Source organism: Bombina bombina, chromosome 6 (genome assembly GCF_027579735.1).
Source record: "Bombina bombina isolate aBomBom1 chromosome 6, aBomBom1.pri, whole genome shotgun sequence".
Classification (NCBI taxonomy): domain Eukaryota; kingdom Metazoa; phylum Chordata; class Amphibia; order Anura; family Bombinatoridae; genus Bombina; species Bombina bombina.
Genome location: NC_069504.1, coordinates 300,877,508 through 300,904,166, shown reverse-complemented (window position 1 = coordinate 300,904,166; position 26,659 = coordinate 300,877,508). Strand labels below are relative to the sequence as shown.

Below are 26,659 nucleotides of genomic sequence, written 5' to 3'. Positions count from 1 at the left end.
GCCCCTGGCCTCTGTGTAATAAGAGAGCTGACATCTTGGCAACTTAGATTACATTTTCTGACTGATCTGAGCATGGGCAAATCTGACTTCCTATTATCTAGTCTATTCACTCTATAGTAAACCAGCTCATGTTACTATAGAAGTTTTATGATATTAGGCTAGATAAACCTTCCTGCAGAGGTCACAGCCTTCTTGAAGGATTGTCACAGGAAGTAATGGACACTACACAAACATATTGTATAAAAAGAAATAAAATCCAAAATGATGAATAATACATATTGCAATAATTTCAGTATAGGCTACTGCTTAGTGCTTTTTATTACAACAATGAAACAGGCTGTTTAACATCTACTAGATCAATATATTGATATAGTATGCTTTAATTCCCCATAAAAACAACTTGTTTACCCAAATTTCCTGTAAAGTCAAAATAAAACTTTTATGATTCAGTTAGAGCATGCAATTGTAAAGTTTCCACTTTACTCTTATTACCAAATTTGCTTTGTTCTTTTGGTATCATTTGTTGAAGAGTAAATAAAGGTAGGCTCAAGAGCAGCAAAGTAAAAAAAAATGTTCTCTGAATCATAAAAGTATGATTTTTACTTTAATTTCCCTTTAATGATACAAAAGTATATATTTCTCTACTGCCCCAGAGTGGCCAGTGTACAACTCACCCTGCAACATGCTACATAGTTAGGGTGACCAAATTGCAGCTTTAAAAGGGACACATATGAAAAATACATATGTATTTTTCATATATGTCCTTTTTAAAGCGGCAATATGGTCACTCTACATAGTGAAACCTTGAACAATACAGGACCTAGTTTATTTCCAACTCTGATTGGCCCCTGCAATGGAGATAACATATTGCGTCACTTCAGGGTTACATACCTACACTGCAAAATAACAAAATATTTCCCTTAAAGGGACAGCAAACAACTTGTAATTACAAGACATTTCTGCTGCGTTTCTGTAAGATAATATCATCCACGTCTTAAACCAAATAAACATCCTTTTTACTGCACTTTTTTTTAATAGCCAAACTTCTCCCATTATTTGCCTTATTTAGAATAGCCAATCTGGGCTTTAGTCTGCAGACAACAAGGTTAGCCACGATCATACAGTTAGTATAAAATGCATTTATTTGCATTTGGTATCTGATAAAGACAATTAGGGACAGATATATAGTAGGGTTAGGTTAGAGAAGTCAGCAGGCTGAGAATTAGAACTTAATTTTAAGAGCTATGAAATATATTGAAGAGTTGTTTCATTATATATAATGTTTTATATGAAAAATTGCAAGGTGTTTACTGTCCCTTTAAAAAAATTATTTTACATTTTTTTAACACGTATTTTCTTATTCAATTCTTCTACAATGCAGTGCTCAAATCAAACTAAATGGAAGCACTTAGAATATAGCCCATTGAATATCTACAGAATCTTGCAGAGCTATTCAAATAAATAATAATCATAACAATTATAATAATCTACTGTATATTGTAAAGTGCCTGGACAAATTTGCATTATATTTATGTAATGTTTTCCAACTATCTGTGTAGTAAAATATAATGCAAATGTCCTATTAGTTAGCATAACATTGTCCCATAAATTAACACCTGCAAAATAAAAAATTACTACAGTCTAAATCTATCTATAACAAACAGCTAATGCCACATATTTGTATACAGTCAAATCCTTACATTTCCATATTGTTGTGAACACAGCTTTATAAATACAAATATAAACACCTATAAATAATACAATTCTCCAAAAGGATGCAGTACATAATGTTATTATTTTATTCATACCTAGTACAAATAGTCTTAGAGATAATTAATCAATGGATATGGATTATTATTGCATTAAAATATTTGAATCCATTAAACATATTTTAAAAACATAATTATATTTATTCTTTAATAAACAATAAATAAATACATTTATATATCTATACTATTTAGATGCGGCATGTTAGAACTTTAAATTAATATATTATCTGTACCGGATATCATCTGCTAACCCACATGGTCATGTACTTTTACATTTTGTTTCATTGGAACTCAAGCGTAATAGTTAAGTGGTAAAAGCGAAACTAATCGTAATGATTAACCAAATGCTTTTGGGTCTATAAAGAATATTGACTTAGAGCAAACAAAGATAACAATTAAAAAAAAAAACATGCCAGGAATTGGAAGATCTGGGAAAGACAAAAATGAGTAGACTTTGATTATTTCTACTATGGATTAAAGGGACAGTTTACTCAAAAATTTTCTCCCCTTTAATTTGTTCCCAATGATCCACTTTACCTGCTGGAGTGTATTAAATTGTTTACAAGTAGCTCCTTTACCCTTATATTGGCATTTGAAATAGTTGATTTAGCATGTGGTATCCCCACCTATTCTGAAAGTTTGTGGCCGCAGGTCCAAGCTATAGATAAGCTTTGTAAACACAGCCAGCAGAAGAGATTACACTCTCATTGTGATATAGCAGAGCTAAGGTAATAAAATGTTGATTTTCCATTGTTCTCTCCAAGTACTGGTGATTGGTTTATGGACAGATATAAGATAAGGAAGCAGGTATATGTACACAATGTGATACAGTAATAAGATCTGATTATACCTACAAGATCAACCCATTTTATTAGGTTGTGGCCTCAAAACACAAAATCAGAGCATTAATATACACAAATAAACCTTAAAAAGCTAATTTTCATACATTTGTGCCACCTACAGTATACCTAGTAACCCCTATCCTGCCCCCCCTACACCGTAGCCACCTATAATAAATTTATTAACCCCTAATCTGCCCCCCCTACACCGTCGCCACCTATAATAAATTTATTAACCCCTATCCTGCCCCCCACTACGCCGCCGCCACTGTAATAAAATTATTAACCCCTAAACCTAAGTCTAACCCTAACCCTAACGCCCCCCTAACTTAAATATTAATTAAATAAATCTAAATAAATTAACTCTTATTAACTAAATGAATCCTATTTAAAACTAAATACTTACCTTTAAAATAAACCCTAATATAGCTACAATATAAATAATAATTATATTCTAGCTATCTTAGGATTTATATTTATTTTACAGGTAACTTTGTATTTATTTTAGCTAGTTAGAATAGTTATTAAATAGTTATTAACTATTTAATAACTACCTAGCTAAAAGAAATACAAAATTACCTGTAAAATAAATCCTAACCTAAGTTACAATTAAACCTAATACTACACTATCATTAAATTAACTAAATAAACTACATACAAATAACTACAATTAAATACAATTACATAAACTAACTAAAGTACAAAAAATAAAAAAAGCTAAGTTACAAAAAATAAAAAAATAAGTTACAAACATGTTAAAAATATTACAACAATTTTAAGCTACTTACACCTAATCTAAGCCCCCTAATAAAATAACAAACCCCCCCAAAATAAAAAAAATCCCTACCCTATTCTAAATTAAATAAATTTCAAAGCTCTTTTACCTTACCAGCCCTTAAAAGGGCCATTTGTGGGGGCATGCCCCAAAAAGTTCAGCTCTTTTGCCTGTAAAAGAAAAATACAACCACCCCCAACATTAAAACCCACCACCCACATACCCCTAATCTAACCCAAACCCCCCTTACAAAAACCTAACACTAATCCCCTGAAGATCATCCTACCTTGAGTCGTCTTCACTCAGCCGAGCCACCGATGGAACTGAAGAGGACATCCGGAGCGGAAGAAGTTAATCCTCCAAGCGGCGCTGAAGAAATCTTCCATCCGATGAAGTCATCATCCAGGCGGCGCTGAAGAAGTCTTCGATCCGGCCGATGTCATCTTCAAAGAGGCGCTGAAGAGGTCTTCTATCCGGGCGAAGTCATCTTCCAAGCCGGGTCTTGAATCTTCCTTCCGCCGACGTGGAACCACCTTCTTCACCGACGGACTACGACGAATGACGGCTCCTTTAAGGGACGTCATCCAAGATGGCGTCCCCTCAATTCCGATTGGCTGATAGGATTCTATCAGCCAATCGGAATTAAGGTAGGAAAATCTGATTGGCTGATGGAATCAGCCAATCAGATTCAAGTTCAATCCGATTGGCTGATCCAATCAGCCAATCAGATTGAGCTTGCATTCTATTGGCTGATCGGAACAGCCAATAGAATGCGAGCTCAATCTGATTGGCTGATTCCATCAGCCAATCAGATTTTTCCTACCTTAATTCCGATTGGCTGATAGAATCCTATCAGCCAATCGTAATTGAGGGGACGCCATCTTGGATGACGTCCCTTAAAGGAGCCGTCATTCGTTGTAGTCCGTCGGTGAAGAAGGTGGTTCCGCGTCGGCGGAAGGAAGATTCAAGACCCGGCTTTGGAAGATGACTTCGCCCGGATAGAAGACCTCTTCAGCGCCTCTTTGAAGATGACATCGGCCGGATCGAAGACTTCTTCAGCGCCGCCTGGATGATGACTTCATCGGATGGAAGATTTCTTCAGCGCCGCTTGGAGGATTAACTTCTTCCGCTCCGGATGTCCTCTTCAGTTCCATCGGTGGCTCGGCTGAGTGAAGACGACTCAAGGTAGGATGATCTTCAGGGGATTAGTGTTAGGTTTTTGTAAGGGGGGTTTGGGTTAGATTAGGGGTATGTGGGTGGTGGGTTTTAATGTTTTAATGTTGGGGGGGGGGGTTGTATTTTTCTTTTACAGGCAAAAGAGCTGAACTTTTTGGGGCATGCCCCCACAAAAGAGCTTTGAAATTTATTTAATTTAGAATAGGGTAGGGATTTTTTTTATTTTGGGGGGGTTTGTTATTTTATTAGGGGGCTTAGATTAGGTGTAAGTAGCTTAAAATTGTTGTAATATTTTTAACATGTTTGTAACTTATTTTTTTATTTTTTGTAACTTAGCTTTTTTTATTTTTTGTACTTTAGTTAGTTTATGTAATTGTATTTAATTGTAGTTATTTGTATGTAGTTTATTTAGTTAATTTAATGATAGTGTAGTATTAGGTTTAATTGTAACTTAGGTTAGGATTTATTTTACAGGTAATTTTGTATTTCTTTTAGCTAGGTAGTTATTAAATAGTTAATAACTATTTAATAACTATTCTAACTAGCTAAAATAAATACAAAGTTACCTGTAAAATAAATATAAATCCTAAGATAGCTATAATATAATTATTAATTACATTGTAGCTATCTTAGGGTTTATTTTACAGGTAAGTATTTATTTTTAAATAGGAATAATTTATTAAAGTATAGTGTAGTGTTAGGTGTAATTGTAACTTAGGTTAGGATTTATTTCACAGGTACATTTCTCTTTATTTTAGCTAGGTAAGCTATTAAATAGTTAATAACTATTTAATAGTTATTGGACATGGTTAAAATAAATTGAAAGTTACCTGTAAAATAAATATAAATCCTAAGATAGCTAGAATATAATTATTATTTATATTGTAGCTATATTAGGGTTTATTTTAAAGGTAAGTATTTAGTTTTAAATAGGATTCATTTAGTTAATAATAGTTAATTTATTTAGATTTATTTAATTAATATTTAAGTTAGGGGGGCGTTAGGGTTAGGGTTAGACTTAGGTTTAGGGGTTAATAATTTTATTACAGTGGCGGCGGCGTAGTGGGGGGCAGGATAGGGGTTAATAAATTTATTATAGGTGGCGACGGTGTAGGGGGGGCAGATTAGGGGTTAATAAATGTATTATAGGTGGCGACGGTGTAGGGGGGCAGGATAGGGGTTAATACATTTAATATAGGTTGCGGCGGGTTCAGGGAGCGGCGGTTTAGGGGTTAATACATTTATTATAGTTGCGGTGGGCTCCGGGAGCGGCAGTTTAGGGGTTAATATGTATAGAGTAGCTTGCGGTGGGCTCCGGGAGCGGCGGTTTAGGGGGTAATAACTTTATTTAGTTGCGGCGGTGTAGGGGGGGTCAGATTAGCGGTGTTTAGACTCGGGGTACATGTTAGGGTGTTAGGTGTAGACAGCTCCCATAGAAATCAATGGGATGTCTGTCAGCAGCGAACTTGTACTTTCGCTATGGTCAGACTCCCATTGATTCCTATGGGATCCGCCGCCTCCAGGCTGGCGCTTTGAAAACCAGGTACGCTGGGCCGTAAAAGTGCCGAGCGTACCTGCTAGTTTTTTGATAGCTAGCAAAAGTAGTGAGATTGTGCCGCACTTGTGTGCGGAACATCTGGAGTGACGTAAGAATCGATCTGTGTCGGACTGAGTCCGGCGGATCGATGCTTATGTCACAAAATTCTACTTTTGCCGGTCTCGAGCCTTTGATAACTAAGGCGTATCAGCCTCGCCACAAATACGCTGCGGAATTCCAGCGTATTTGAGGTTGACGGCTTGATAACTAGGCCCCTATGTGTACATTTTTTTCTGCAAGAATTTCAAAATTTAGCACTGCTGCATAGAATGCATTGAATATGGTAAACCAATTGTCACAACTCATATGAATGATTCTAGCAATCACAAAATAAGTTCTAATTTACTATAAAGATAATTATGTTGCTCATATCAAGTTTAGTGTTAATAAGAATTAAACTAATAATTTAAAGGGACAGTCTACTCCTGAATTTTTATTGTATAAAAAGATAAATAATCCCTTTATAACCCATTCTCATTCAACATGGTTATAGTAATATACATTTTACCTCTGTGATTATCTTGTATCTAAGACTCTGCAGACTGCCCCTTAGCTTTGTTCCTTTGCATTTTGGCCAACCAGTGCTGGCTACTAAGTAACTCCATAGAAGTTAGGACAATGTTATCTATATGGGACAAATGAACAAGTGCCGTCTAGCTGTGAAAAAATGTCAAAATGCACTGAGATAAGTGGCAGTCTTTAAGGGCTTAGAAATTAGCATAATGAGCCTACCTAGGTTTAGCTTTCAACAAAGAATAACAAGAGTACAAAACAAATGTGACGATAAAAAGAAATTGGAGAGTTTTTAAAAATTGTATGCCCTATAAGAATCATGGCAGTTTAATTTTGACTAGACTGTCCCTTTAATCCATGCCTGCATGCTCTGTTTGCATACATAACACTAAACATATGAGTGCTACGGTAACAATGGTAGTATTTAGCAGGGACTAACAAATGTATATCAAATTAAGAAGCCAGCAAGAACATTGAGAAACCAGACACATTTTTTAGGAACATTTGTATATAAACAAATGTAGAATTATCCGAAATTTAGTTTTGGAGTCTGAAATAACATTTAAATAATGGTTCTATAACTTAAAGGATTTGTCAAATTCTATTGTACATCAGCCATGTGAAACTATAAAATGTTATGGCAAACATAACTAATGTGTCACTCAGAAATCAGCTGCTGTTAAGAAGACTTTTGGTAAACAGGCGTTATACATATTAAAATAAAAATATATATTTATAAAGTAGAAAAAAATGCTCTCATTTGGGGTTAACACATACATAAAGTACTTTGAATGAGCCTCAACACATTACAGCTGGAGTGGGAAACAGCCAGTGATTGATGGTTGTGTTTGCTGGTGCTAACTGGCTAATGGCTATGTCTTGCTTAGGAGCTGCAATGTGGGGTTAAACACACAATTAATGTAGAGTAAATTATTATAAAATAATCAAAAAATAGGAGGCGCTTAAATCCTAGATGGCAAATATCTATAAATTGTTAAATATTCTAAGAGCAATCTCTTAAGAGATAATATATGTATCGAATATTGTCAATAAATATATCAAATATTGGTAGTGTCTTAAAAACCGCTATATAATTGCAAAATGCATAAGACAAAACACAGTGTGTGAATCAACTGCACAGTGTATAATACAGCTGTATATAAACCACAATATATAAATCTAATATATGCAAATTAATTAAAGAAAAAAGTATATGGTTGAAGGTAGGCAGCTCCTCTTTAACCTCTTAAGGACATATGACGGAATTTTTCCGTCATAAAACAATTGAGCAAACTGAAAGCTGTGTCCTTAAAGGGTTAAACCGATAGTGTGTCAGTATGATCTAAAAATAGAAAACAGAAAGAGAGTGCCTCATGGTGCATTATTGCACAGTAGAACAAATAGTGAACAGGTACTAACAAGTGTAGAGGCACCTTTAATTAAAAAGGTGCAAACAGTCAGCTCGCTGGATCCTCGATCTCTGTGTGGGCTGCGGAGGAATGTGAAAGGCATCTGCAGCGAATGATTCGCTTAGGCGGACAAATGGTGTGTGACCTCCAGTGTCTTTTGCAGCTTCCAGTGCTCATTACTAACTCAAACTTCAAAGACAGCTTATTCTCATGGATCCTTAAGTTGCGGGTTTATTGCAAAAATTTGGTGAACACTTTGTAGATCAGTTAAAGGCTAAAAAAAACACACATCCGTGGTATGTCTAAGTATAAAAGAATTTTAATAAGTTTTACAACGCGTTTCTCGGCTGTAATACTGTGGCCGTTTCCTTAGGGCAGGAACTTGCCTGAGGAAATGGCCACAGTATTACGGCCGAGAAACGTGCTGCAAAACTTAAGACTTAAACCGCAACTTAAGGATCCATGAGTATAAGCTGTCTTTGAAGTTTGAGCTGGTAACGAGCACTGGAAGCCGCAAAAGACACCGGAGGTCACATACCATTTGTCGGCCTAAGCGAATCGTTCGCTGCAGACGCCTCTCACATTCCTCCACAGCCCACACCAAGATTGATGATCCAGCGAGCTGACAGCTGTTAAAAGTCAGCCTGCCTGTTTGCACCTTTTTTCGTTAAAGGTGCCTCTACACTTGTGAGTACCTGTTCACTCTTTGTTCTACTGTTCCATATGATCGTCAATACTGCACCATGAGGTGCTCTCTTTCTGTTTTCTATTTTTAGATCACACAATTAATGTAAGCTATGAAAGCAATGTGCTTTGCTGCTTATGGGCACAACACAACCAGTGAGCCAATGACTAGTTATGTCCTAGGACTAGCAGGGGAGGGATTTATGTGCAGGGGTCAAACACATTGGCATAAAAGCATGCATGGAATAATAAAGTGCACTGAAGCATTAGACCGTCATGCTATTGAATTGTTAAGTCCCTTTGAAACCAACAAAACCTTGGATTTATATGTACACAGGGGACTAGTCTAGCCTGGAAAGTAGAGGCTTGGGGAAAACCTGGGAGGAGATTTCATACACAAAATGAATAGGACATAAAAGTGCAAACAAATTCTCTAATGCTTATCATTTTATTATTGAACTCCTGCTTGCATATAACAATGTGTTTAACCCCTGCAAAGCCAACTCGAAATGCACTACTAGCTAGATGAACACAAAATTACAAGAGGAATATGTGCGTAGCCACCAACCACCAGCTAGCTCTCAGTAGTTCGCTGCTCCTGAGCCTACGTTCATATGCTTTTAAAGGGACATAATGCCCATATGCTAAATCACTTTCAAGTGCTTCAACGTTTGGGTATCATGTCCCTTTAACAAAAAATAGCAAGAAACAAAGTCATTTTTATAAATCAAAAGATCTCTCAAAATTGCATGATTTGTCTGAACCATGAAAGTTTCATTTGGAAATTCATGTCCATGAAATGCCTTGGTAGGTACAAAGTGATACAAAAGTAGCATTAAAAAGGACTACTTTAACTTTTTAATGCCAAGATTGGAACCATGTGCTTATATGCTGTGCCAATAGTTGCACTAACAGAGTTGCTAGTTGATAAGTATGCTCGATGCACTGTAGTGTACTTACCAATCAGCGCCCATGTGTGTGTAGGTGGCCCTTGCACAAGTGGTTTAATGCACTCTGATTGACAAAGTATTTTACAATATTATGTCTTCGAGTAAACACTACATTCATTTTCCAGAAGTGTTTCATAAAAGTCTATATACAGATGATGATCCTTCATTCTTCATACTTATAAAACAGTCTATTGTTACACAATCACTATTTTGTAACTAAAAGCTCTATCTTAGCACTGGTGTACATGAGTATAGATATCATTCAGACCTACTTAGCACTAATCAAGGATCAAAACATTGTGAGGTTATTTAAAGTGTGGTATTTTCCATTAATGTTAAATTTACAGTGTATATGTTACAACTCAAGATTTACAAATACCAGGATCTAAGGTCCTATAATTACAATTGCTTCTGAAGTTTTTCTATTATTCTACATAGATAAACACCCTTTTTTGGCTCCTAAAAGTATGCGTCTTTTTTCACAATATTCTGTCTGGCTCCTAAATTTTAAATAAATTTGTCAACCCCTTTTGTAACTCAAAAACTCTGGCTACTATCACTTTCATCTCAGTACTCCCACATTTAGCGTTCTTCTACCAAACTGACACATTTGACAGTTTTCCCTATTTCCACTGCACTATAGTTGTCTTTCTTTTTTAAAATTCAGTTTATTTAATCTAATTTAAAGGGACAGTCTAGTATAAATTAAACTTTCATTATTCAGATAGGACTTTTAATTTTAATCAACTTTCCAATTTATTTTTATCATCAAATTTGTTTTTTTCTCTTGGTATTCTTAGTTTAAACTAAACATAGGTAGGCTCATATGCTAATTTCTAAGCCTTCGAGGGCTGCCTCTTATCACATGTTATTTAAATCTCTTTTCAACACAAAGAGACAGAAAATACACGTGGGCTATATAGATAACACTGTGTTCAGGCACAGGGGGTTATTTAAGATTTAGCACAAAACAATGCTAAATTTAAGACAATAGATAATAAACAGTCACAGTCATGTGATCAGGGGACTGGAAGAAGGTTCCTAGATACAAGGTAATCACAGAGGTAAAAAGTATATTAATATAACTGTGTTGGTTATGCAAAACTGGGGAATGGGTAATAAAGGGATTATCTATCTTTTAAAACAATAACAATTCTATGGTAGACTGCCCCTTTAATGTCAGTGTAGATGTCTGTTACTTCTTCAGATCTGACAAATAGAAAGAGGTTCCTCTACAATTCATGTTTCTAAAGTCACTGCAGACTGCAGGTATTTATTTCACAATGCAACACAATGAAATTAAGAAGCTGATCACAAGCTATAAACCCATGATACCTTGTTATTTTACAAAGAACAGTTCACCTCTTTTGCTGTGGCAATGTTACATAATACTTTATTATATTTTTTACTATTTACAACCCAAAGGAAACCTTAGCTAAAATTACTTCCATTCTTATATTTATTCCCTAGACGGCTAATGATCACATAAGATACCAGATTTGTAACATGAAATGAGCCAAGACAGAGCTGTCTATTTAATTGAAGTCAGCTGGAACTAGTCACAACTGCCATTAATGTCATTGTTTCACCAGTGGGATACATTTTCCAACGTACTTTTTAAGGGTCCTGCAAACCAACACTTATTTACTATTCACAGATTTAATCCTTTGGGAGCTTAACACTCAATTTACTGCAATAAAAACAGTTCAATTGCTTTTACAGATTTAGTTTCCCTTTTTTTGCAAATGATATAAATGCACCCACATGGTAAACATTTTACTCACTAATGACAACAAACATACACCCACTTCAAATCATGTTCCAAGGCTGCAACTGCACTTTATCACTGAATACCGTATATCACTGTATAATAAACTAAAAAACAAATACAGAAATGATATATACATTTTTTAAGAGTTTATTTAACACTTTAAAAGATAAATGAAAATCTCAAATAACAGATATACTTAGTTAATTCCTACAACAGTATAATTACGGTACTCAAAATTCTATTTTATTGGTAAGGATACAGAAGGTTATTTCTGTTAACAATTAATTTAGCAAAGTACTAATTCATTGAGGCAAAGAGTTTAAAATAATAAGACTTTAACACAGAGATTATATAAATATTAGGTAGTAAAATATCAGTGGCTCAGAGTAGCCAGCAAACTAGATAAAGTTTATCTACAATGGGCCAGATTACAAGTGGAGCAGTATTTAACGCTCCCGCTCGTGTGCTTACTCTGCTAGAAGTAAGGTTTTTGCGCACGTCAGTTAGAGCGTGTATTACGTTGAAAGTAAAAAGTTTTCGCTCGCCTGCTAACCCAATGCGTGCACAAAGCCTAACTTCGAAAATCAAGATCATGTTAGTGTATTCCCCTATAGAAGTCAATGGAGCACATTACTTGCACGCAAACATTTCATTTTTGCACTCCAATATCCAATTAAAGGGATTAAACAGTAAATAAATGCTATTCAAAGAAGATTAGCCGCATAATATGAAGATGTATTTTTTAATTTTATTTGTAGTGTAAATTTTGAAAACAAGTGTAATGTTTTAGTGTCTATAAAGCAATGGGAGCCTCCAGCAGTAATATATTTTCTTCTCAGTTGAAGTCCACTTTGGGACTGTTCTAAAATGGTAACTAGAGTGCGCAAAAACTGAGTATTTGGAATATATCAGTGTTAAAGGGAAACTAAAGTCACAATTTAAGTTGTATAATTCAGATAAAGCATGCACTTTAAAAAAAACTTTCTAACATACTTCCATTATTCATTTTATATGCACACTTTCTGAGGCTTCAGCTACTGAGCATGTGCAAAACTGCACAGTATATACATATATACATTTTGTGATTGGTTGACGGCTGTCATATGATACACGGGGAGGGAAATTGGATTTGAAATTTGTCAGAAAAAAAACTACTGCTCCTTTCAAATTCAAAGTAAGTGACATTGTATTGTCTTTTTATTGTGTATTTGTCAGTCAGTTCAACTGTATTTAGTGGCTGAGTGTGCCGTTTTACTTTTAACAGGACTTGGAAAGTCCACAATTTTTTAATTAAAGGGACAGTCTAGTCAGAATTAAACTTTCATGATTCAGATAAGGCATATAATTTAAAACAATTTTCCAATTTACTTTTATCATCAAATTTGCTTTGTTGTCTTGGTTTTCTCAGTTGAAAGCTAAACTTAGGTAGGCTCATATGCTAATTTCTAAGCCCTTTAAGGCCACCTCTTATCTGAATGCATTTTGATGTTTTTTTCACAACTAGAGGGTGTTAGTTCATGTGTGCCATATAGATGACATTGTGCTTACCTCTGTGGAGTTACCCAGGAGCCAGCACTAATTGGCTAAACTGCATGTCTGTCAAAAGAACTGAAAAAGGGGAAAGTCTGCAGAGGCTTAGATACAAGGTAATCACAGAGGTAAAAAGTACATTAATATAACCGTGTTGGTTATGCAAAAGTAGGGAATGGGTAATAAAAGGATTATCTATTTTTTTTAAACAATAAAAATTCTGGAGTAGACTGTCCTTTTAAATTACAGTGAGGGGAGAAAATAAAAAAATGATTACATATACAGGTAAACCCTGCTCATACAGCGGGTTAGGGACCGGAGCCCCGCTGTAAAGTGAAAACCACCTTAAAGTGAAACAAGGCAGTTTTAGCTTTCTTTTCAGTGTTTAAAAACCTGAAAACATGACTGAACTAACATAAATTAGGGGTGCAATAGTGCTATGTTTAGTTTAACATTAGCACAGCAAGTATTCAATTAGTATTCAATAAATACTGTACCTGTAAAATTGTGACAATTACTGTAGTAAAATTTGCCAGACTATAGCACTGAGACACAGATTGCACTGCAATGTTATAAACAGAGTGAACTAAGCATAACAAAATGGTGCCAGTCACTTTTCTAGAAATCTCACAATGATTATAGCACTGTTTCTTGGAGGTTGAACTTCAGCTCCACAAAGCGCTGTATTAGCGAATCGCTGTAAAGTGAGGTATACCTGTATGTAAAGTTGTTTATTAGAAATAATCAAACCTTTTATATTACATTCTAAAAGTAATGACTGTTGCTTTTATAGCTTATATATGTTACACATTTTTATATCTCTAATGCAACTCTATATATTCTGAAGTATGTTGTTTTGTAGCCAATTTCAGCCAGCTATATCCAGTTTGTACAAGTGTAGAGGGTACTAAGAATGAGACAACACAGTGAGTGAGGAAGAAAATAAAAGTGTGTGGTGCCTACACACTGAAATAATTACAATTATAAAAAGTTTCTCCTCCAATAGAAAATCTTCACCTACAGAAGAAATCATGCTATGGGGTAGATAGAACAAGCAGTGGATGCTGCAATCTACCCCAAACCCAATTTTTATTTCTTTCATCATCCTAATAGATCATACATTTTTCAAAATACTTTTATTATCTAAATTGCTTCATTTTCTTGGTATGCTTTGTTGAAGGAGCAGCAATGTACTACTGGGAGCTAGCTGAAAGCCAATAACAAGAGTATATATGTGCAGCCACCAATCAGCAGCTTCTGAGCCTACCTAGGTATAATTTTCAACAAAGAATACAAAGAGAATGTAACAAATTAGACAACAGAAATAAATCGGAAAGTTATTTAAAATGACATGATCTATCTGAATCATGAAAGAATAAAAAATGGGTTTCATGTCCCTTTAACCCCTTGAGTGCTAATGACGGCTCTGAGCCGTCACAGAGTTTCTCACTCTGGTGCTAATGACGGCTCAGAGCCGTCGCTAGCACTCTCCCACCTTGAGGGAGATCTGGGGGCTCCCACCCGCTCCTACCCCGGCGATCGGTGCTGCATAATGAAAGGCATCGCTGGGGCTTCTGTTTTGCGTGGTGACGTCACGCGCAATAAACGTGATGACGTCACCGTGCAACTTTATTTAACATTAACAATGTTAAATATAGGAGCAGGGGGCATGCTGCTTAGAAGCCTGTATCTCAGGCATCTAAGCAGCTACAGACCCCCAAGACCCACCGTTGGAAAGGTAATCGCCTAACCTTTCCAACGGTGTAAGTCTTGGGGAAATAAATAAAAAAAAAAGTTAAAAAAAATATTTTAAAAAATATTAAATATTAAATAAAAAACCCTTTAAGAAAACCTTAGCACCCAGGTGGGAAAGTGCTTAGCACTCAAAGGGTTAAATGAACATTTTACACTAGATGTTTCTTTGCATAAATGTTTTGTAGATGATCCATTTAAATAGCCCATCTGGGAGTGTTTTTGTAAAAATGTATAGTTTTGCTTATTGTTTAATAACATTGTGCTGATTTTCAGACTCCTAACCAAGCCCCAAAATATCAGATGTAGACTCAGGTCTACAGACTCCTGCTGCTCCTGTTTGAGTAATCTGTCTTTTCATATGCAGGTGAGGGGGGGGGGGGGTGTCTCCTCTTCCAGCTTTCTCAGCCCCTTTCACTGGGTGTCCCAGCCAATCCTCATCAACAGTGCAAAACTGGGAGCTTCTAAGTAAGTTTTTAAAAGGTTGTTTACTGGATTTTTAGATCAATATCTGTGCATATTCTTTTTTATAGTAGTCTCTATTACATGAAGTTATATGAAAATTGGTGTATATACTGTCACTTTAATTAAATCAAAATTAGTTTCTAAGAACAGAGTGTAAATGATATTCTCACCAATATTCAATTACGCATGCAAAAAAAAATCCTTAACTGAATTTCATTGTGGACACTGCACTATGAGAATTGCAGGACTCAAACATATCAGTTTCACATGCTCATTTGGTTGAGTAATACCCTTTCTGTAAACAAAACAATATATTTTGTTTTGAGCATAGGAAAATGTTTACAAATGTCAAACGCAAATGTTATAACGAAATTCACTGAAAAAAGATACTTTGTAGAAATAGAAATATACAACTTGTAAGTTTTATATCATCAGGGATATTAAATGCATTTTTTACTTTTGCATCTATAGAAAGTACTGTATACTAAAATCTATTAGTTTTATTGTTGTTTATTTTAACTGATATCCCTGAGCTGAAAAAAAAAAAAAAATTTGTTTTTGTGCAAGTAGATGTATGTCCCTACCAAACAATAAACTTGTAAAACTCTGAATTCTCTAATTTGAGATTGCACTTCCAATAGCTGACCAAATATATTTTTCCAAATTGAATTAATTATTTAATCATGTTAATTACAAATAAAGTAGATATTTCTCAGTTATCCAACAATGATTTTGAAATGTAGTTGAAAAAAATGCACACATTTTTAATTATTTAAATTAGATCAAATATTTTGCCCAACTTTAATTTTAGTTGGAAGTTCTATTATTCACTGTGCTGTTGAGGCCTGTAAAGATTAAAGGGACAGTCTAGGCCAAAATAAACTTTAATGATTCAGATAGAGCATGTAATTTTAAACAATTTTCCAATTTACTTTTATCACCAATTTTGCTTTGTTCTCTTGGTATTCTTAGTTGAAAGCTTAACCTAGGAGGTTCATATGCTAATTTCTTAGACCTTGAAGCCCACCTCTTTCAGATTGCATTTTAACAGATTTTCACCACTAGAGGGTGTTAGTTCACATATTTCATATAGATAACACTGTGCTCGTGCACGTGAAGTAATCTGTGAGCAGGCACTGTTTGGCTAGACTGCAAGTCTGTCAAAAGAACTGAAAAAGGGGCAGTTTGCAGAGGCTTAGATACAAGATAATCACAGAGGTTAAAAGTATATTATTATAACTGTGTTGGTTATGCAAAACTGGGAAATGGGTAATAAAGGGATTATCTATCTTTTAAAACAATAAAAATTCTGGTGTAGACTGTCCCTTTAAATCAAACTCTTATGTTTGTGAAACCTGTCAGTCATATATTCTGACATTTGCTTTATGTTTATATTACTTATTTGATCTACCTGAAAACTTTATGATGGCTATAAAAAAAAAGTTCAAACAGTTGACATTTCATCCTCTAGGGGGAGTAAATTCATAGAAATCACAACACTGGCTGCCTAAAATGCCTGTAGGCTTTACCCAAAACCAATTTATTATTGTCTAATTTAACAGGACATAAAAGTCTATAGTATGATAGATTGATAGACAAACTAGTGCACAAGTGATATGCACCAATCAATTCCTGCTTAGGCTCCAAGCACGGCACCGGGCGCATGCATTAAAGGAATGTGAAAGTCCAAATTAAACATTTATGACTCGGATAGAGCATGCCATTTTAAGAGCATTTTCAGTTTACTTATTTTATTAACTGTACTCTGTGTGTATCCTTTGTTGAAAAGCGTACCTAGGTAGGCCCAGGATTATCAATGCAATGCTGAGAGCTAGCTAGCTAGTAATTGGTGGTTGTTGGTTTTCTTTTTAAAGATAACAGAAAATGCATGTCAGTGTGCAAGATAGATAGAGTCTAACATCAGAATAAGAAATGGCAAGAAATGGATACAAAGTAGACATAAAATGTTATAAAAAAGAAAGAGCTGCAATTAAATATGGCTGCAGTGTTGAATTAAGTTATTTTACTTTTAAAACAAACATTCCTTCTGTTTACCATTAAAAACGATTAAGGTTACATGTACATTTTTTGAATGGATTCTCCTGCACAACGAGAAAAATACAAGCTTTGGTTTTAAACATAGGTGAAATGTTGTTGCCCACCAATAATAAAGTGAGGGTTTTGCTTATAAGCCAGTGAGAATTCAAGTCTTCCTTTTATAAATAAACAGTGCCCTTTCTTATACATGATAGACATTTTTACAGTTCTTACAGTTTTTACAATTTCACTGTTCCTTTAAAGCCCACACTCCTAAACTTTGATTCTGCAATTTAGTAAATAAAGTGTATTTACACCTTTTCTTTGCCTTCTTAAAATCTCTTTAAATACAGTAGAACTGCACAAGCAATAAATGCATAACACAGATACAATGCAATAACAGTCTAATTTTCAAATAAGAATTTAAAATGAGTTCCATTTTCTCCCCCATATCACGTGACAGCCACCAGCCAATCACAAAAGACATATACATATATACTGTAAACTCCTGCACATTCTCAGTAGGATGTGATGCCTCAGAAAGTGCACATATAAAAAGACTGTGCACATTTTTGCAAAGGTTTTTTTTTGGGTGTAACATCTATTGATATTATTGATAATAATTTAAACGCACACAGGCGAATTACATATTTGAATAGAAACATATTTGCAATATATATGTAGACAAAAATGCATCTAGAAAAGTTATCAGTGTTTTAGTGTACTGTTAACAGTTTTCTCTGCACGTGCATGTGAAGCACAGCTAGATATTCCCAGTCCACCAGCATTTCAAATACTCCAGCTGCTCAGAGCACCAGTGGGGCTTGTGTCATGTCAGCAATTAACAAATGGAGTCATTACCAGATGGTACAAGCACGTTAGGCTCTCAGAACAAGTAGTATGTTTAAAATGCTGGTGCATGGTGCATACTTAAATACACTTTTGAAACAGCTCTATCTTTTATTAGAAGCATTTTTTGCTAATAAATGTATATTACAAAAATAGTTCTATACAAAACGGAAATGCATCCACGTCCTTTTAAAGCTGGAAAGGGCAAAGCAAGAAGCTTATTAGCTGAAGGAAAAAGCCACAGAGTTCTATAGATGGATAGTAACACACCCACAAAAATAAGAACAGAGACTTATTTATTTATTTTTTTGTAAAAACAAAACAAAAATACATTTAAAGGGTTATTCCAGTTTTAAGAAGAGAAAAAAAAACAGAATCACAAAAAACAATGGAAAATACTTAAATATCTGTCAAACTATCAAACGCATTGCTGTCAATAACATCTTATACTGAGAAATATTTTATTACCATACCCATACCCCCCTGCTTTAGACCTATAAAAAGCTAATGGGAAAACCAGTGAGCTAAAATACCATTGCTTGCTGTTTATCACACTTTCCTTTTAAGGTCTGCTTGTCCATGTAACACAAGGGAAATCACTTTAAAGTCACATTTAAATTAATAACATTCCTTGAATTTACTATCAAGTGTAATACTAACAATTACCAGAACGTCCCGTAGCACTGAAGCAAATCTAATTTGACCACTTTAAAATACATATTGAATCAATTCTTATACTGACTAATTTAACATAATATGTACAGCCCACACACAGTAACTGGAATGTTTAATATATCCTATAATTATAAAGATTATTTTGTAAACTGCTTTGTAGATTAAGGAAGTTGTGATAGCTTTAGACCTTGTGTCACTATAAACTATACTAGTTTCTAGTAACTACAATCATTTGCATATACTAAAAAAAAAAATATTTGGCAACTATCGGGTAGAATTATTAAAATTGCACAGACACTATAGTCTGGTATTTTATATGCAATATGTACTGATCATGCTTTATTATAGTAATGTTTTCTACTGAAAGGACATGTTTGTTTATTTATAATATATATCTTCTATTAAAGGGACACTAAAGTCAAAATTAAATGTTTATGATTAAGATAGAGCACACAATTTTAAACAATTTTCCAATTCACTTCCATTATCTAAACGTGCACAATCTTTTTATATACTCACTTTCTGAGGCACCAGCTTCTACTGAGCATGTGCAAGAATTCACAGAATATATGTATATTTTGGTCTTGGCTGTTGATTGTCACATGATGCAATGGGAAGAAACATTTTAACTAACTTTGAAATTTGCATTGTATTTTTATTATACATTTTTTTATTATGCTATTTTACTGTGTTTATTGGTTATTTAAGCACTGAACTGCAAAATATCTGCATGCAAAAATAAACTTATATGTTAGCAAAATTTGCATTGTTTTGCATTACATTTACAAAACCACTGAAAAGTATCTGGAGGCCAGTTAGGGACAGATATAAATGAGCTTCTGCACCGACCAACCAACCAACCATTGTATAGCATTTTGCAGGGTCAGACTGTGGGTACATGTAAAATTCCCATGGGGCAGTGGAGGACCTGTTGGAAAATGTTCCCCTTAATAATGGAACCCTGAAAAAAAGGGGGAAAAATGGAACCCCCTTTTTTCTTCCTCTCGACTCTCATCCCTCTCTTTCTCCTTCTCTACCCCCCTTCACCTCACTCATATTTAAACAATTTAAGACGGAATACAAAGAAACATTTTTAAGAGACAGTAGACATCCTCGACCCCTGCCCTTTTTGTTATCTAACTTCTCTCTTACTCAAGTTTTCATCCATTCACCTTCCCTTATCTTTATTGCTTCTTTATTGCTTCTTCTGAATAAGGAAATACTATGATCTTTTATTCACAATTATCAGACTTTAAGATGTTGCTGCACAATGAAATAATGAATGAAATAAAAACATTATTGTTTAAAGGGATAGTAAACCACAAAATTTTATTTTAGGATTCAGATAGAACATACAATTTTAAACAAATTTGCAATTTACTTCTATTATCAAATTTGCTTCATTCTCTTATTATCCATTGCTGAAGGGACAGCATTGCACTACTGGCAGCTAGATGAACACATCTAGTTAGCCAATCACAAGAGACAAATGTGTGCAGGCACCAATTAGCAGCAGCTCCCACTAGTGTATGATATGTGTGTATTCATTTTTTTAACAAGGGATACTAAGAGAACGAAGCACATTTGAAAATAGTAGTGAATTTAAAAGTGTCTTAAAATTACATGTTCTATGTGAATCATGCAAGTTTAATTTTCACTTTCCTATCCCTTTAAGTTCAAAGTATATTTAATTTTGATAAGAAACTGCTAATTACAATTTCCTGGCAGGCAATGAAGAACCTTCAAACACAACGCTCTCCTGCAAGCTTGATATGCAAAACATGCAATACGCCCAAAGAATGAATAGTTCAAGGAGTACTTGACGAATGCAAGTGTTTAAAAAGGAAAGGGTAATTAGCAAATAATGTACACTATTTCACATTTATTATTTTAAGTAGTTTTTAGGTTAAAGGAACAGGAAACCCCACAATTTTCTTTTATGATTTGGATAGCACAATTTTAAACAACTTTCTAATTTACTTCTTTTATCAAATTTGCTTTATTATCTTGTTATCCTTTGCTGAAGGAACAGCATTGCACTACTGGCAGCTAGCTGAATAGATCTATTTAGCCAATCACAAGAAACAAATGTGTGCAGGCACCAATCATCAACTAGTTTACACTAGTGTAGGATATGTGCATATTCTTTTTCAACAAGGGATACTAAGAGAACTAAGCACATTTGAAAATAGAAGTGAATTTAAAAGTGTATTAAAATGACATGCTCTATGTGAATCATACAAGTTTTTTAAGCACACTGAAGGAGAATCTGGAAGTATACATCAGTATTGTTTACTGAACATTGATCATTTATATTAAATATGGTGGGGCTTGACAAATTCCTGAAGTCAGTGGCCAGGGCTAGACAACATGTCTATGTCTTCAATAAAAAATGTATACCTGGCTCCTCAGATTCCTAGCTTGCTCGTATGTTTTATAGAACTTTCCAAGCACTGCATGGGTAGGCTCTTTAGCCTTTACACATGAGATTTTAGGATAGCAAAAAGAGAATATAACATTTTTAAAAGAAGTTCAGAATACACAAGTGCACACACAGTAACAAATCAAAGTTGCATACTTAGTTGGTGTCCAAAATCACACTGGTAACAGTTATAATATAGACAAAACCCAAGCTGAAAATGATGAGCAATCTATACATAGGTGTGTACAAAACAGCATATAATGTAATCTCACAACCTATAGGCTTGTCCAATCTAAGGCAGCGGGGCCTCAGTGTGGCCCTCCACTTCTACAACATAATGTCTGAACTAGGTCAGTGCTTTGATCTTATTTTTAGTCATATTTCTTTTCAAGCAGGAAATGTGTACCGACAAATGTGTAGGAAACAGAAATGGGTGGTGCCGCGATACAGTATGAATGTCTTGCTGGAGCTTTGCAATAACCACAGGTATTGTACAATTGAATACATACAATACAATAGAATACATTTCTAAATAAAGCAATACACTAGAATTGCATAATTAACAAGCTCATAATAAAAAGACAATGCAATAACACTCTAAATTTCGAATAAGCAGTAGGTTTTTTTTCAGGCAAATTTACTTTTTCTACCATTTTCTGGCCCCCATATCATGTGATAGATATAAGCCAATCACAGACTAGTTTACAATACCCTGTGAGCTTGTGCCCATGCTCAGTAGAGCTGGTGCTGTGGAAAGTGTGCATATAAAAAGACTGCAAAATGTGATTATGGCAGCAAATTGGAAAGTGTCTTAAAACTTCTGCTCTATCTGAATTATGAACATTTATTTTGACTTTAGTGTCCTTAAGGCTGAAGGTCTATAAAGGACAGTAAATTACAGTAAATATGTCTTGTTTAATTATAGCGACTGAAGTAAAAATATTGATAACCTAGACTGGCCCCTTCAAGGAGTTGCCAAGTCCTGAATTATGATATATAGTGTTCTGAACACATGAAGACGTTATGGTAGTTTCCTACACTTTACTATTTTAGTTTTTGGAAAACTATTAAAATGTTCAAGACAAAGTTATCATAAAAAAAAAGATGAATTGCTTTTCAAATCATCACAAATCTTTGAATGAAAATTTGAATAACCAATCGCTTGTTTCTTGCTAGTTGTTAAAAAATATGAGTTTTCAAATGCTATTAAATGAGTGGACTCTGTTCTCTTAACATTAGCAGTTAAACAACCGCAAACCTACTGTAAACCACTAGAGAAGAGTTATGTTTCCTTGTGTCCCACAGGCTTAAGAGTTTTGCACAGAACAGACTAATCTTCTGCTATGTTTGGAGAATATATAGAAAATACCTGTACTAAATTTTGACAGTAAGACTAAACATTTTAGTTACAGAATGCATGTTCAACAAATATCTATGCCCGGCAAAGGTCACATTTGTAAGACTTAGTTTGATAGTTGCAAGAAAGTTAAAACCATGCTGATGGAAAAAAGTTCTTAGTTCTCTAGGAGATGAAGTGCTTATAGTTTACAGCTTATAAATGACCCCTATTTTGGTAACAAAATCTGACAAATGATGAGAACCTGTACAATATCAAGCTACGTGAGATAAAACATAGAATTATTGCTTAATTATTGAAATATGTAGATTTATAACTGCTTTGACAACTAGAAAAACGTGTTTGATAGTTTTCCCAGCAAAATATACTAATAAAGTTTTATAAACCGCTTTAAAGAAGAAAAAAAAGTGGCTTATGTCTATGAAAATCTAGTATTTCTAAAAAAAGTAAATAAATATATTTTTAATATACACATCTGTTGGTTAAATGAAAGTCGTTTGAATGTTTCAGGATTCTGTCACTCTGTTTTCACATTTTCACATCTATATTTCCAAGTTAATTATTTTGAATTGGAAAAATAAATGATTGACAGCTCTGAATATAACTAAAAAGTCAAAGAAGGTTATGACTTTTGGCAATTGTCCAATACACCTCATGCATCTTCCACAAGGATATGGATTCAACTTAAGAGCTTTGATAACTGTTAATGTCTTTGGCACCTACAAAGCTGGACTATGTTATTTAATTCATTTTGCACATAAGGTCACCCAACAGATGTGGAATTGAGAATATTTTGGATCATTATCGGCCGGAGGTAGATTTTACCTCTCACCTCTGACACATACCAGCTTTGATGGAAGCCATCGCTATGTTGATAAGAATTAAAGGTACTAAAAACTTTTAATCCTGACCTTCTTCAAAGTAGTTTAACTCGTATAGTTTCAGACATTACACAGTTGCTTAACTAATAAAATGGACAAGTACAAATAGGCTTGTTACCTGTGGATTTTATAAAACATAAGTGTATCTGAGTATATGTCTTTTAGATAGATACGTAAGTAGACAGACATCTCTCTCTCTCTCACACACACACACATACATATGAACACATGGCTGGAAATTTAGTATAAGTGAGTATAACATTGAGAGGATATTTAATGTAACTAAACTATTATTTTTTCTCCCCTGACTAGTAAGCTACAGTTATATTTTATTCAAAGTCATATATATGCAGCAATACTCATTTCCACTAGTTCTGACCACCTAACCAACAGATAAGAATGCACCCTTGTCCTAACTTGTAACTTTTTCTCCTCTGACTAGTAAATCATAGTGACTATAATATATATATATATATATATATATAAATATATATAAATAAATATATATATATATATATATATATATATATATATATTAGTGAAGAAAAGGGATGCACTCACCAGGATTTTCAAAGTTACAATACTTTGGAAGCACCCTGGGTGGATGAAATGTTAACTGTGAGTGCTGGCCTGCCTGCTGTTTATATATATATATATATATATATATATATATATATATATATATATATATATATATATATATATACACACACACATGCAAATTCATATAAACATACACACATACATAATCTATGTTTTTTTAGCATGAATATATATATATATATATATGCATACAAACTCATATATACATACACACATACATGTCATATGTTTTGTGTGCATATATAAATATATATATAAATATATATATATATATATATATATATATATATATATATATATATATATATATATATATATATATATATATATATACCCATACAAACTCATACATACTCTATGCTTTATGTGCATTATGTTAGTTGGAGTCAACTGATCAAGTAAGAAAGTTTAAGCTCAGTACAGTAAGAGACAAGTGCAGTCATTGTAGCCTACATTCATTTTATAAACACACTGAACAACACACGCCATTATGCATCTGCAGGATACAAGTGCACAATGCTGTTTCTGCTACAGTCCATTATGTCAAAATGTTTCCCACAGATATATTACAGAGTTTTCAAATCCTACTTTTAAAAAGGTGTTTAATGTTGCTTTAGGTTAAATAAGTGATATAATTAGATGTGCATATTTTTATAGCACAAGTGAGTTATTTCATACTTCAGGGGAATGATTTACATTTCAATCAGGTAGTGAATTTTTAGAAGTTTAAAGTATTGCATTTTAATAGCAAAACATTAACCTGTATTATAAAGTACACGTCACAGAGTATATATATGAAACTGAGCAATCTATATCTGTCTTGCAGGAATGCCTTTATTCAAGCCTAAGTAAATTCCATAATAACACTTTAACAAGTTTACACAGCATACAACGCCTCAGTAACTCGGAATGTATACAGCTCAAACGCAAAGAAAACCTCACAAGGTAAATTATCCATAATGGAAAATAAACATGAAACTAATTTTAAAAAGTCAGCTAAAAGAAACTACAGACAGCCCAAGGGAAATTAATATTTTAATCAATACATATCTGTACTCGGAATCTGAGTGCTCATACTGTGACTGGGAACAAACATGCTGCCACAGCCAGTGTGTTATATATATATATATATAAAATGCATACGTGATTTACAGTGTAGTCTACTGGAACAAGAGCCCCAGTATGGAAACAGGGTAGAAGCGATAGATCCTTTAAGAAAACAATAGCAAATGCAAACATCAGCACGGCAGTTCCTCCTTGGAAATAAACTAATCCCCGAGGTTTGTTTCTTTCTCAGGTTGTTAACCAGGCTGCACCTCCCCACACAGTGGTCTGTGACAGCTGCTGGGACACCTCAGTGCAGGTGTTGGGACCAGGCTCAGATACAGATTTTACTGCCCCATTTGCCTCTCATATTCCTGACAGATCCAGCTGCAGTTGCAGCCAGAACTGAATAAATCTTTGAGCTAGAACCAGTACAGCCCTGACTGTCCTGACTTGCAGGTAATAAAACTCTCTAGCCTAACCTTTGCCCTCTATGTACTTGTTACAGCAAATCCACTGGATTTTTTTTTTTTTTTACTTCTAATGTAGTTTATCACAGTAAAGTCAACAGAAAAAAAATATGTACCATTGATTCCAATCCATAGCAAATCCACATCCAATATCCACATTTTCCCTACATTATTGACAGATTGGGCAATGTAAATAAATCCCACACTATTCTGTGCTGGGATTTCACACAGCGCTGGTTAAGCATATTTCCAAATCTTCAGTACTTACTTTTGCCTTCTTCATAAGGAAAAGATGAAGCAATCCGGTTTAGGTAACCTGTGTAATATCCCTTTAGCTGTTCTGGAGCCACAGCATATTTGAGCTAATCCGTGCATTGGGTTTCCTTGTAATGGTGATCACTGAATCACTTTGCTCCCTTCACTGGTTATCTCCCTGCAAAGTGCTCTCTCCCAGGCAGCCTTGTGGATTGTGCACTCTAAGCCACAGCAGTTTTAATAGACTTCCCTCCGCCTGCAGCTACAGAGTGGCCACGCCTGCCTCCCTTCCCGGACTGCTTCACATTGAAATCCCAGGCATCCTCTTTACGTGAGCAGCACAGAGACATCAGCAAGTGCAGAGTGGATGGGTGCAAATAGGGGCACTGCATTTATTGGAGTGTGAACATAACACGTTGTCTTACATGGATTAATAAGCTTCACTGATTAATTGTTCTGCTTTGTGTTCGCTGTCAAAATTAGCAAATTACACAGCACAGTAAATGAATTACTAGTGTTACTATTCTAAAAATAAGCCCTGCTATGTTATTAACTTGTGATACTATTTTAGACTCTGGTGAGAGAATACATTTATTTTTACGTATATATAATTATTTGTTCTTAATGCATATGTAATGTGTTATATATATAGTTCTAAAATCTTTTCTGTGCTTTTAGATATGTATCTTGTCCACCCATTTAAAAAGACAGTAAGCACCTTAAGATGTTAATATAAAATGATTAGTTATGCATAGTAAAGCTAGATATATAAACACACAGTATATATCTAACCCTAATTAGCTTCAGCAGATAACAGTTGCAAAACAATTCACTTA

General features: G+C 34.4%; 1 protein-coding gene across 1 annotated transcript in view; it reads right to left on the bottom strand.

Moving 5' to 3' along the window:
• KITLG (KIT ligand) overlaps window positions 1–26,065 on the bottom strand; it is an 82,417-nt gene extending 56,352 nt beyond the window's left edge. Inside the window, exon 1 of the mRNA XM_053716924.1 lies at window positions 25,837–26,065. Within this exon, the coding sequence (XP_053572899.1) occupies window positions 25,837–25,851 (15 nt within the window). The 5' untranslated portion in view covers window positions 25,852–26,065. The remainder of the gene's footprint in view (window positions 1–25,836) is intronic.
• Between the last annotated feature and the right edge of the window lie 594 nt (window positions 26,066–26,659).